The 13,958-nt window shown below is 33.6% G+C and overlaps 1 protein-coding gene across 1 annotated transcript; it reads right to left on the bottom strand.

The window, feature by feature from the left end:
* Positions 1-5,396: 5,396 nt before the first annotated feature.
* Positions 5,397-13,841, bottom strand: LOC133190189 (DNA-3-methyladenine glycosylase-like). The gene is made up of 3 exons (XM_061325677.1): positions 13,717-13,841; positions 8,727-9,141; positions 5,397-6,252 (listed from the first exon to the last, which is right to left on the bottom strand). The coding sequence occupies exons 2-3, from the start codon at positions 9,118-9,120 to the stop codon at positions 5,888-5,890; spliced, it is 759 nt and encodes a 252-aa protein (XP_061181661.1). The 5' UTR covers positions 9,121-9,141; positions 13,717-13,841; the 3' UTR covers positions 5,397-5,887.
* Positions 13,842-13,958: the final 117 nt, after the last annotated feature.

A 13,958-nucleotide genomic window follows, 5' to 3' on the forward strand; every position in this document is an offset into this window, starting at 1 on the left:
CATCAACATTTTTTGACCTTGACCTTTCCTTTGACCTTGACATCACTTTTCTTAAATTAGTGTCAAACTTCATATGCTGATACATACTGAATAGAGCTATTCAACTGCATCAATATTTTTTGACCTTGACCTTTCCTTTGACCTTGACCTCACTTTTCTTAAATAAGTTTTTAGCTCAGTTTTAAAGATATCGTTCAAGATAGTGTTATCAAACTTCATATGCTGATACATACTGATGAGAGCTATTCAACTGCATCAACATTTTTTGACTTTGACCTTTCCTTTGACCTTGACTTACTTTTCTTAAATTAGTGTCAAACTTCATATGCTGATACATACTGATGAGAGCTATTCAACTGGATCAATATTTTTCACCTTGACCTTTCCTTTGACCTTGACCTCACTTTTCTTAAATTAGTGTTTAGCTCAGTTTAAATGAAACAATTCATAATATTTTTATCAAACTTTATTTGCTAATACATACTGATGTAACCTTTTCAACTGCATCAACAATTTTTTACCTTTACCTTTCCTTTGACCTTCTTGACCTCACTTTTCTTAAACTAGTGTCAAACTTCATATGCTGATACATACTGATGTAAGCTATTCAACTGCATCAATATATTTTCACCTTGACCTTTCCTTTGACCTTGACCTCACTTTTCTCAATTTGTGTTAAAATGTTGCATTACTAATATACCCTCGGCGGGGCATTCATGTCCTATGGACATATTTCTAGTTAATTATTTGACTGTAAGTATTGTGCTGGATACACGTCAACTTCTTATATGAAGTATTTGTTTGTACTATTTAGTATAATGTGCAATAAAGTCATAATACCAGTTCACTCAGTAACTTGTATTAAAAAAGGAAACTGTACATTTACAATACCTAGACTGTTAAAAATTGCATGATATCATAGCAGAATTTGTGTTAGTGGTAACAATGTTCCAGATCACATATGTAAAAATTTTTTTTTCTAAAATTATGTATCATGATGAATGCAAAAAAACTGGTTACAATTAAAATGCTTATATTCACTCTTACAGTGATGTGATTTAAATTCCCTGTAGTTTTAAATCATTATTATGCACTTAATAGATATAACAAATTACTTGTACAGTCAAACCTCGTATTCTCAAACTTGATGGGACCAGGAAAAAACTTTGACATATCTGAGGATTCCAGATCGCAGCACAGTTAAGGTTACAATAAGGAGGAGGGGCCTAATTTATACAGGAAATGCTTACTTTGACATCACAGAAAAATAGATGTTCTTCAAATTACCACAAAATGAAATGATTTGCTATTTTAAGCTGTTGGATAGCTTTAAACTACATCAATACTTACTATTGCATGTATTTTTGTCATTGGTTTAATACCACACAGCAATATATAAACAATTCACTGATCGCAATGCACCTGTCAATGTGACGTCATATCGTAAAACTTGACGCAGTTTGTATGCAGTGAGAGGCATATCAAGTTATATTTTACACAATGAAAAATGTATTTTGTAATTAAATAAAATATTATTTGCAGATATGTAAGAGGCCATTAACTTGGATGCGATGTCTATTTTATGATTTTATTCATATACTTCCCGTGCATTCCATACACAAGCGATACTGCCGTATATTTGTATGCAGATTCACAGAAGGGTAATTGAAGGGTCGTAATAAATCGATATATTGCAAGGGCATACCCTCAATGAATTATGACAAGCTTTTACACATAAATTCAAGAGGTATGAAGATATTTGAAAAGTGCTGCGAACCTGATGAAATATTTCAAATTAATAAATTATTTCTATATTTAATGTACTTGACCAGCAAAATATTCAACATACAGTCTAACAAATGTAATTTTAGCAATTAGATAGTAAAATCTATATGGGTTCGCAGCACTTTTCACAAACTACAAAGAGTGTTGAAAATAATTATAAATTAAACTTAGACTTTGAACCTGGTTAAGCCCTTGCAATATTGGAATTTATAGATGACCTCAATACTGCAGGTATATTTGCTAAAATCACATGACTGCCACATCACGTGACAAGTCTAAATAAGAAATCTAATCGTCCTCAACTTAAGGTTTTCAACCACATTGCATTTGTCCGATAATAGTAAAGTCCTAAAAAGAATCCCCCATCCTTGTAAAGAATGTATTTTCTATGTAAAAAATTTGCCGTCTCCATTTGGCACCTTAACTGTACTGCAATATCGAGGGTAAAATACTTAAAGAATAAGTGGTTGGGACTTCCAAATCAGTTTGACATATCCATGGTATTTGAGATATCAGTGTTTGAGATATCAAAGTTCAACTGTAAAACGAATCTTTGTTCTTCTCTGGCCTTTGGTATAAGTGTGTTTACTATACATGCTGTCAATATTTATACCCCTCCAGGGCTCCTTTGCAGTGAAGTTTGAGAGCAGTATACTGGAATCAGATTTTCTGTCTGTTGAAACATCTAATTTCCAACTTATAAGGGATTCCAGTTTTGCAAATATGTTGCATCTGTGGATAATTAAATGCATTCTGTGTCCCTTCTGGGGTATCAGTCCCCTTAGTAAAAGTATAGTTGCTTTTCATGGAGTTGGCAAAGATGTCATATGCTTTCCATTGATAGGTGCTATGTTCTTTGTTAACTCTGGCTGTACAAAAAGTTTCCTTGATGCTTTACAAATGGCAATGATATCAACCCATGTAAATAGCAACTTGTATTAAAAGTAATTCATTAACTTTAGTTATTATAAACATTTCCTTTATATACCAGGACTTTCACAGTAATTATTTTTGACAAACTGTGTAAAGAGATACCTTATCCAAAGGTTCCTACAAGAGACTAGGTTACAAATATGCCGTGTAAATTCTCTAATTAGTACTTTCATCCAACCACACCTTATCTATCTGTAGAGTCCTAAATGTAATGCAGTGGCATTGCCCAGTTGCAACCTCTTGAGTCGACCATGATGAACATATCCATGTATTTCACATTGTATAGAGCTCAGCCGTTTTAAGATTGTGTCAACTCAGAAATTTGTAGTCAATGTCTTGAATTAATTTTATTAAGTTAAATTACATGTCAAATTTATCAAGCACCCAATCGTATATAAACCATTTTTAGCGGGGTTCATTGTTCATAGAGCAATAGCCAGCTTCTGTCACTGTCTTTCAACCTGATATCTGCTTCCTCATTGCCAAATTAAATATTACATATGCACAGCCGCTTTCGAGACAATACAACACTAAATTAAACAAAGTAAAGTAACTGAAGATTTTTTCTGAACAAATAAACATTAAAGGTAATGTACTAGCTTTCTCTAAAGTTCTTTGAGTAATTGTTTCAAATATTTGAATGCTTTTCATCAGGTGGCCCTGTCTGTGTCACATTCTATAAATAGAGGTGTTACCAGGCTAACACTTAAGCGGGGAGCATGTGACTTGATGTAGACCTTGCTGCAAAACTCCCTGCAGAGGACTCATCTGTGCACAAACGTTTGACCTTGCTGCATCAATGTTTATTTACTTCTATAAGTGGTATAAGACCCCAGAATGATATGTGATAAATTGTTTATGCTGTTAAATTCTATTGTATTTTATTTAATTTTTTGACATTTTCTATGTCCTTGCTTGTGTTACATATTCTTCCAGTTTCTGAACTTCTTGTTATTTATCTGTTACATGTATTACAATGTATGTTTCATGTTAAACAGTCCTTGTTCACTACTCTATAAATGAACCCAGCTCTCTGTACTTCTGAGTAATTTGATATTTTATTGGCATGAAATTTCTTTCTTTCTTTGCACTCATTTTGATATTGGATATCAGAAATAGTTTTCAAGCCTGTAAGAAAGCGAGAGAGAGATTAACACTCATGAATATTCAAATACCGGTAATCTATGGATTCAATAGTCTATAATCAACATTGAATATTAATTGCATTTGCAATTGTTTTGAAAATAATTGCTGTTCAGTCTTGTAGGTATCATATGTACCTAAAACTTCGGACAAAACTGTAATTTATGTTATATCATATGTACTGATACTTAAAAGTATTACAAGAGGCCCATGGGCCACATCGCTCACCCGAGCACATTGGCTAGGAAAAAAAGTAAAATCAGTACAGTATTGAAAAGTTTACAGGGAGGGGGGTGTTGAAGTTTAAACTACCTGATGATGCTTTCATATCAATATAACAAATGGCTTTGTTGTTCTTGAGCAGCAGATTTTTTTCCCATATGTTCATTTGTAAAAATTTGATCCCCCATTGTGGGGACCCGTTATCCCCCTGGGGACCCTCATTTGAACAAATTTTATTCTACACTACCCAAAGATGCCTCCATATCAATTTGACTAATCATAGCTTTTCTGTTCTTGAGAAAAAGACTTTTTCCTATATATTCCTCTGTAAACTTTGATCACCCATTGTGGCCCCAACCTATCCCCAGGGTAATGATTTGAACAAACTTGAATCTTCACTATCTGAGGATGCTTCCATATAAATATGACCAATCATGGCTTTACTGCTCTTAAGAAGAAGATTTTTAATGATATTTTCCTATATATTTCTATGTAAAACTTTTATCCCCAATTGTGGCCCCATCCTACCCCCGGGGGTCATGATTTGAACAAATTTGAATCTTCACTACCTGAGGATGCTTCCATATAAATATGACCAATCATGGCTTTACTGATTTTAAGAAGAAGATTTTAGAGATATTTTCCTATATATTTCTATGTAAAACTTGGATCCCTCATTGTGGCCCCACCCTACCCCTGGGGGTCATGATTTGAACAAACTTGAATCTACACTACCTGAGGATGCTTCCATAAAAATATGACCAATCATGGCTTTGCTGTTATTAAGAGGAAGATTTTGAAAGATATTTTCCTATATATTTCTATGTAAAACTTGGATCCCCCATTGTGGCCCCACCCTACCCCCGGGGGTCATGATTTGAACAAACTTGAATCTACACTACCTGAGGATGCTTCCATATAAATATGACCAATCTTGGCTTTACTGTTCTTAAGAAGAAGATTTTTAAAGATATTTTCCTATATATATCTATGTAAAACTTTGATCCCCCATTGTGGCCCCACCCTACCCCGGGGGTCATGATTTGAACAAACTTAAATCTACACTACCTGAGGATGCTTCCATAAAAATATGACCAATCATGGCTTTGCTGTTCTTAAGAAGAAGATTTTTAAAGATATTTTCCTATATATTTCTATGTAAAACTTGGATCCCCCATTGTGGCCCCACCCTACCCCCGGGGGTCATGATTTGAACAAACTTGAATCTACACTAGCTGAGAATGTTTCCACATAAGTTTCATCTTTGAATTCCTGGCCCAGTGGTTCTTGAGAAGAAGATTTTTAAATGATGCCATTATTTTTTCACCAATTCCTAATTATCTCCCCTTGAAAGAGGGCATGGCCCTTCATTTGGACAAACTTGAATCCCCTTTACCCAAGGATGCTTTGTGGCAAGTTTGGTTGAATTTGGCCCAGTGGTTCTTGAGAAGAAGATGAAAATGTGAAAAGTTTACGATGACGACGACAGACAATGGACAAATTTTGATCAGAAAAGCTCACTTGAGCCTATGGCTCAGGTGAGCTAAAAATATTTATATACATGTACATAAAAAAGATAAAATAAGTGTATAAAAACAATTTCAACCACCGATTTCATCTAAGCTTGTTGTAAAGGGTGTGTATATACAGAAAACAAGATATTTGTTAAATACTGATGCTCCCATATTGAAGCTCATCGCTATTTAAGTCTTTTAAAAATAGTCAAACTCCAAGGTCAAGAGGTGAACCCACTGGGTAAATTAACCCCTGTGATATGCATATAGTAACTAGAAAATAAGTTTCATCAGCCTTTTAATTTGTCCTCTGCCATTTTGTCCCTCTTACTAACACTCTTATTCCCAAGGACGTAGAATCGCAACAGTTTTTTGGCCCATTCTTCTGCATAGTCTATGTTGATTCTGGCACTTTTTACTATCTGTGTCTCGGGTACAACATCCCCTTCCTCTAGCCAAATTTCATCTGAAGCAGTCAGGTCCGTTTTGTTGAATTTATCCTTGCTGATTTTCAGAGCTTGGCAGAGTTTAGATGGACCATTACAGAGGTCTTTTTCTTTCGTAATTGTTTTGGACTTTTGTGATCTGATTTTCTGCATGTGGTCTATTCCATCAACTGGGTCAATGGCTCGAAGCAATACAGCTGCGCCGTCACCTGAATACAACATCACATTGTTTATTAACTTCTATTGAATTGATTCAGACTGAGATTTTTATACTTTGTTTACAGTAATTGTCAGATGTCACATGATATCAGTATGTATTTTTATAGTGTAATGTTTAATACAAGTATTAAATGTATACACCTACAAAGGATCACAAAGAATTACTATAATGTTCGTTCTCGGGGAGTCTGAATCACCTGAACAAATTCATATGATTCTTTATCTTCAGTGGTACAACTGTATGAAATTGCATTATTTATGTGACACATATGCTACTCTCATCAAAATAAACGAGAGGCCCATGGGCCACAATGCTCACCTGAGTCACTTTGGCCCTGCTGTTCTGCATCAGATTTTTTGCCAACATACACATATTCTTTTGTAATTTTGATCATTTTTACACTGGGGCTGTGATTTGAACAAAATGGATCTACACTACCAGACAATGCTTCTATAATTGTATGCAGGGGTAGACTAATAGAATTTTGCATTACTTGCTCTCGGACAGGTTACCATCATAAAATTACTTGTCCTACCAAAAAATATGCTTGTCCGACCTGTTTCTTAATTTAAACAAAATCATTAACATTAAATTATTTCTCAACTGAGACACTACACGGGAATCAACCTAGATCTAAAATCACTAAATTCTCCCAGATTTCTTTCGATATTTTCAGGGCATTGGTAAAGTCAAAGTTTCATTCTATTCTCCTCAACAGGGGCTGACAAATCCCATTGCCTGACGCCCGGGACTAGTGAATTTTGGAGACGGGCAAGTGAATTTTTATTAACCACTTGCCCGAGGGCAAGTGACTCTTTCAAGAAAAAAACATAATTAAGTCTTAATTTAAGTGGAAAAGGGCACTTGCAATAATCATTTTTTGTCTTCCTACTTTTCATAGTTTATGGTGGGGCAAGTAAAAATTCAGGTAGGGCAAGTTAATTTTGACCATATACTAGCCCATGGACAAGTAATTGAAAAATCTATTTGTTAGCCCCTGCTCAAAATTCTTCAGTAAGATACTCCATATATTTTCTTTAAATAAATATGTATTTATTTAATGAAAAAGGTGAAGATAACGAACAGTGATTGATCTCAAAAAACCTACAAACGAGACAAATCTGTGAACACTACTGCATGCCGATTGAGCTATCGACTTCATGACTATGTGATTGCCAATCAACAACACCAATTTTAATAACAGTAGCATGTCTGTATTCACAGAATGAATTTAATATTTTGTCAATAAAAAAAGTCTAAAATCCAATTCAACTTTTTTGACATGTTTTATGACTTGTGTTTATATTAACAACACATTCATGGGTAAATTCTAGAGAAGTTCTGACCGAGTATTCAATATAGTGGACAACAGCAGCGAAAACAGATTGCTTTGTTGTGATTCATGATATTTTAAAAGCGGTAACACAAAAGACATATTGAGTACATGTATATGATTTTTTGTAAATGGGAAAAAGCACTTATCCGCGGGCAGGCACCACTTATCAAATAGCTTGCCCACCAAACAAAATTGGTTGTCCCGTGCGTCGGGCAATGCTATTTGTCTAGCCCTGGTATGATTCATAATGGATTTGCTCTTGAAGAGTTTTAAAGGTTTTCCCAACAGAATCCCTATTGTGGCCCCACCCAACTCCAAGGGGTCATGATTTGAACAATTTAGAATCTACACTACCTCAGGAAGTTTCTACATATGATTCAGCTTTCCTGGTCCAATGGTTCTTGAGAAGAATTTTTTTTAAAGATTTTCCCTATATATTTCAATGTAAAACTTTGATTCCCTATTGTGTCCCCACCCTAACCCCATGGACCATGGTTATAATTGTACAATTTAGAATCTACACTACCTCAGGAAGCTTCCACATAAGCTTCAGCTTTCCTTGTCCAGCAGTTCTTGAAAAGAAGATTCTTTAAGGATTTTTCCTATATGCATGTATATCAATGTAACACTTTGATTCCCTATTGTGGTCCCACCCTACCCTAGGGGCCATAATTTGAACAATTTAGAATTTACATCTACACTACCTCAGGAAGCTTCCACATACGTTTCAAATTTTCCGGTCTAGTGATTCTTGAGAAGATTTTTTTTAATGACTCCACCCTATTTTTGATTCTTCTTGATTTTCTCACTTGGAAGAGGGCTTGGAACTTCATTTTAATAATTTAGAATTCCCTTCACCCAGGGATGCTTTGTACCAACTCTTAGTCCAGTGGTTCTTGAAAAGAAGTTGAAAATGTGAAAAGTTTACAGACAGATGGACAGAAAGACAGCTAGAGAGATGGATGGATGGACACCTGAAAACAGGTGATCAGAAAAGCTCACCTGAGCTTTCAGCTCAAGTGAGCTAAAAGAAAATAAAAGCAAGCAGTAGAAATTAAATCAAAACTTATATTATGAAATTGGATTTATTTTCCTTGCAACTTCTTGAAAGAGGCAATGAAGTGTACCTTCACTAGAAATGTTTATACAGCAATACATGCCATATATATTGTATACATAGCAAGTCCCAGGCTCCATAAACATGGCCTCGTTTTTGGCTGTCTTTTTTCCATTGAAGGAGTGGGCTCCCTTGTCTTCACCTCCTAAGTATGCCTCAGTCTCCACTATAACACCACTAAGCTTATTCCCAGTGTCCTTACAGTGAGTGACCAGAAGCTTGCCTAGTAATGCTTTGGCAAGAGTTTCACAATCCTGATCAAAGAAACTTTTTACCAGCCTTGTCTTGACTGGTTTTGAGCAAGAGGTTGAGGATTCCACTTTGCCAGTTTTTGCTGAACCTTCTGATATATCTTCAGTATTATTCTTTATGCTTTCAATCTTCCTTTTCCTTTTTGAACTCATAACTACACACTTGATGATCCTCTAAAATATAATAAAAATAATAATAAATACAATATATTTAACCTATTATAAAATGAATTTTGAAAGATTTCTTTGGGAGTAGTATTTGGAAAGTATTTCACAGTAATTTCTATTTTTAGTAACCATGGCAAAACCACTATTCAAAACTGATATACACAGAATTATTTATCCGAGTTTGAAAACTCCTTGTGTCCAAGATATATTGAAATCAGATCCTAACTGTAGGATTAACAACACTCAGCAAAATCAAAAACCAAATAAAAAGAATTATGTATCTTAATGTAGTCTACTTGTGTGCCAACTTATATTAAAATCAGATTAAAACAGTAGGAGGAGTGGAATTTTGAAAGTATTTCAACACCATTCATCAAAATCAAAAACAGATGCACATAATTATTTTATCTTAGTGTAGTCTACTAGTATGCCAATTTATACTGAAATCAAACAAAAACTGTAGGAGGAGTAGCATTTTGAAAGGATATCACTGAAATTTCTATTTTTAGTAACCATGGAAACATTATTCATCAAATAAAAAAAACGATGCACTACTTATGTGCCAATTTATACTGAAATCAGACTAAAACTGTATGAGGAGTAGCATTTTGAAAATATTTCACAGAAATTTCTAATTTTAGTAACCATGGCAACACTGCTCATCAAAAACAGATACAAAGAAGTATGTATCTCAGTGTAGAGTATTTGCGTATTAAAATCTGACTAAACCTGTAAGACAGTAGCATTATAAAGGAATTTCACAGAAATTTCTATTTTTAGTAACCATGGCAACACCCTTAGCCAAAATCAAAAACTGATATTAAACAATTATTGCTGTTTTTGAGGTCAATACAATGATTTAGCCACCTGAGGAGTACAATATTCACAGAGCCCGAAGGGCAAGGTGAATATTGTACTTGAAGGTGGCTAAAAGCCTAAATTATCGTACTGACCGAAAAAAGCATTAATTGTTTTATTATATGATTCAATGATAAAATGATAGAAATTCATTTAGCAATTCATGCCATCTTACTCGTTTACATTTGTTGAAGTCCTAGCCAAATGCAATAAGAGAAGCAGCGTTAAATAAACATTACCAGTTGTAATAATTTTGAATTTTTTAAATCTACATATATTTTAGTTGCTAAGAAAAATAAAGAAGAAGAAATAATGTCAAGTTCTTTTATAGGATTGATTTTGAAAAAGGGGAGGACATTATCAGGAAAAACTGACTGCTGAAAAAAATCTTTGATTAGCCCCCATGAAAAGAATTAATTCTATTTTGGATGGGAGATAAGGTCCATTAGTGGGGAACCAGCCTTTCAATCTTTTTTAGATTTTTTTAAAGTATACGTTCAGAAAAAAAAGTATTTGGGGGGGGGGGGGGGGGGGGGGGAGGGGGGTCCCTGCACACCCCAACCATCCCCACCCCAAATTATATACATTGTATTCTCTAATGTCATGTTCACCTGAATCGTTCTTCAACAAATCTTGGGAATCCGATACCCGGGACCTTGTAAAGTTGGAAGCGGACACGAGGAAACTGCATACTAACAAGCCCGAAGGGTATGTAAATTCAGAGGCTTAAAACACTACATTGTTTATAACAATGTACTTTTGCTTTTGATTTGAACAATCAATTCATTCATCAAGTACTTCATTTTCATTCATGTTTACACCTATTCTCACATAATCCATCCACATGCAGCCTAACTTTCATTAAAAAAATAAAGTCATTATTTGGGGGAGAAGTTGATGTTTTTTAGCAAACAAAACATGGGAGAATTATTTTTCAAAATATCAGAACTCAACCATGCATGATGACAAAAATATTCAATATGCAATATAGGTAGTGTATTTACCTTCGTAATTTACGTTATTATCTTACGTCGAAATGAACCCGTCAAAAATCGTTTTATTGCCAAAATGAATATTCAGTTTCACTTGGATTTTTTTTAGCACTATGTCTGTACTAAAAAAAATACTTCGAAAATTTTGTTTTTTGCCAGTGTTTTACTCTTAATTTGTAATTAACAAATTTTATTTTCTTTAATCTTATTTTTCAACTGAAATAATTCTGTTCCTTCTTACTAGAAATGTTTAAGCTGAATTCCTGTGCGACTTGATTTTATGTTTATGAATCATAAGAGAAGAGGATTTTAAAATTTAATTTGGGAAGAGACTGTGAAAATTCTAAATTGGTTTTTCTTAAAGAAATATATTGATAACGTAAATTACAATTTTACTGGTATTCAAACCAAAAATTAATATTTTCTTGAACTTATTTTCATCCATCTAATGACATGCAGTATTTTCAATTGCCCACAAAATGCCACAAACACTGATTATTTTTCATCCTTTTGAGAGATTCACAGTTAAATATAATGACAATGTAAGATCTGCTGTTGGTATGTATTTTTTCCTATCTTTCTCTAGTTATGCCTCTCCCTATTTTTTTCTTCTTTTATTCCCCATATGCTTTTTTAATTTCTGCTTTTGACTTTACAATCTCTGTTAAATGAAATCTATGAAATATAATTACGGAGAAAGGCAATTAAATTATATTTAATTTATGTTATTTTTACTGTAATTTACGTTATGAATGTTTTGCTTCATCAAGTAATCAATGAAGAGAGATTTATGCGTAACATATTGCTACAAATAAATAGAAGTACACCTTGTTTGTAAAATCAACTGAAATTCACGCCAAAAATACATCTTTGAGGAATTATTTGAAAGTTGTTAAAGGTAACACGTAATTTACGTTATCTGATGGTACTTCCTGCATCAGATCTACATCGAAAGTTCGGTGGTGTTAAGATGCTTTCGAGAAGAAACCAATAACGTTTCCTGCATGGTTCCGTATTGTCCCGACGTCTTATTTGCAAGATAGGTACCATATATGTATTATACTGATAACGTAAATTACATAACGTAAATTACTTTCTATCAGATTAATTGGTGTAAAATGTGTACTCGCACAGATCAATGTTCGTTTTAATATTTTACGTGTTTGGTAGGTCAGGAAGAAGAAATAAATTAATATGCAAAGACAATTTTACTTGTATTCTTTAAGTATCGTTGATAACGTAAAATACATCCTTAAAACGAACCACTCACCTCTGGTTAAAAGACCAATGTGTTTCTGTAAGTATTCTGTCATATAACTTTTCTTTGTTTCTGATTGCATTTTATGGACTTTGTTGGATATTCTAGTAGATATTTTATGTTTTTAGATACCCTTTTATGCTGTTTACACAAATACTAAGATTTTGATAACGTAAATTACAGAAATTTAGCGACAAAGTTATTTTATATTTTTTAAAAATTTCACTGTAGACAAATATCTAAAAGTGTGAAAAATCAATATATTCATGCATTGTTATATGTAAAAGTCGTGCTTTTTAGCATAAAATGTAATTGTTTTGTTTTATTCATTGGTCCAAACTTTGCCTTTTGCCTAAGCGACAGATCGAGAAGCCATTTATTAGACTATATACTTGGATCCCAGGGAAGTTTTAACCTGTGTATTAACACTTAACGATGTTGGTTTGGTAACTAGTCGTATCACAAACGAAAACACTACAAAATTTACCAATTATTTTAATAATAATGTAATTTAAATTGCTTGCGACATCCAAATAGCGCATATGGACAGATTATGTGAGAATAGGTGTTAATGTAAAATCAAATTAGATAACATCAATAACATTAAATATAACTCAAAAGGGTTTGTCTGATTTTTTCATCCAAAGTGAAGCATAAAATTTCAAAAACAGGGCCATTTTTAAAATAATATTTGTTTGCCCTCTCTCGACTTGGGGTAAAGGAACTGGGTCATTAGGTAGGTGGAAAAAACTTTTTCCTAGAAAATTTCAACATACATATTGACTGGATGAGAAAATTCAGGAATAAAAAGAAAAAATTCCTGCAGGTTAAAAAAATTTTTGAGTAGGGGCGTTTTTTATAGCCAGTCGGTCGGGAGAGGGCAAACAAATAATTTTTTAAAGACGGCCCAGGTTATTCTTCCGCGATTTCGAAGAATCTTTTTTGCATTGGAGGCCGGCACAAAAAGTATATAGGTTGAAAATAATGGTGTGACAATAGATGCTCTCGGAGAAATGGATTTCCTTGGCATGAAAAGGCAAATAATAATAAATTCTTAATAAAAGTCTGGGCATGTAAATATCTGTTCGGGCTAATGTAATAATTAGATACACCTGCCCGAAGGGCATGTGCTGAAAAAAACATATGGCAAAGACTGCTGAATGGAAGTTGGTTACTAAGCAAATGAAATAAGTTTTCCAAAACTATTTGTATCAATTTGGGATTTCCCAATCTATTTTTTAGACCAATGCAGAGAAAATAAATCTTTATATTCATCTGGAAGGTCTCGTGCAGGTGAATATAACGTATATTTTTTCTACATTGTTGAATCTCAGCCAATCAGAGTAATAGGAATTATTCAATCATATAATAAAAAGAATTATGTATCTTAGTGCAGTCTTCTTGTGTACTAAGTAATATTGTAATCAGATTAAAACTATAGTCTATATGTAGAGTTACTCCTCATATTAGTACCTCTTGTTAGATTACCACTGATTATTTCGGCGCTGTCTGCTACAAATCAATCTACAACTTTAAACTTCAGTAGCTCATAATTTGAATTCAAATGTACATGATGAAAACAAAAATAATGCGCCTCTGTAATCCATATTCCATTTTGTTCGTTTTAACAACGTTTGTGAACACACCATACACCTTACACCTGGTAACCAAAACGAAAGTAAAAGTAAAATAATTTATTGGACCAAGCTTCGACA

The sequence above is a fragment of the Saccostrea echinata genome, unplaced genomic scaffold (assembly GCF_033153115.1).
Source record: "Saccostrea echinata isolate AGI-Se365-2 ecotype Australia unplaced genomic scaffold, CSIRO_AGI_Sech_v1 ptg000022l, whole genome shotgun sequence".
NCBI lineage: Eukaryota > Metazoa > Mollusca > Bivalvia > Ostreida > Ostreidae > Saccostrea > Saccostrea echinata.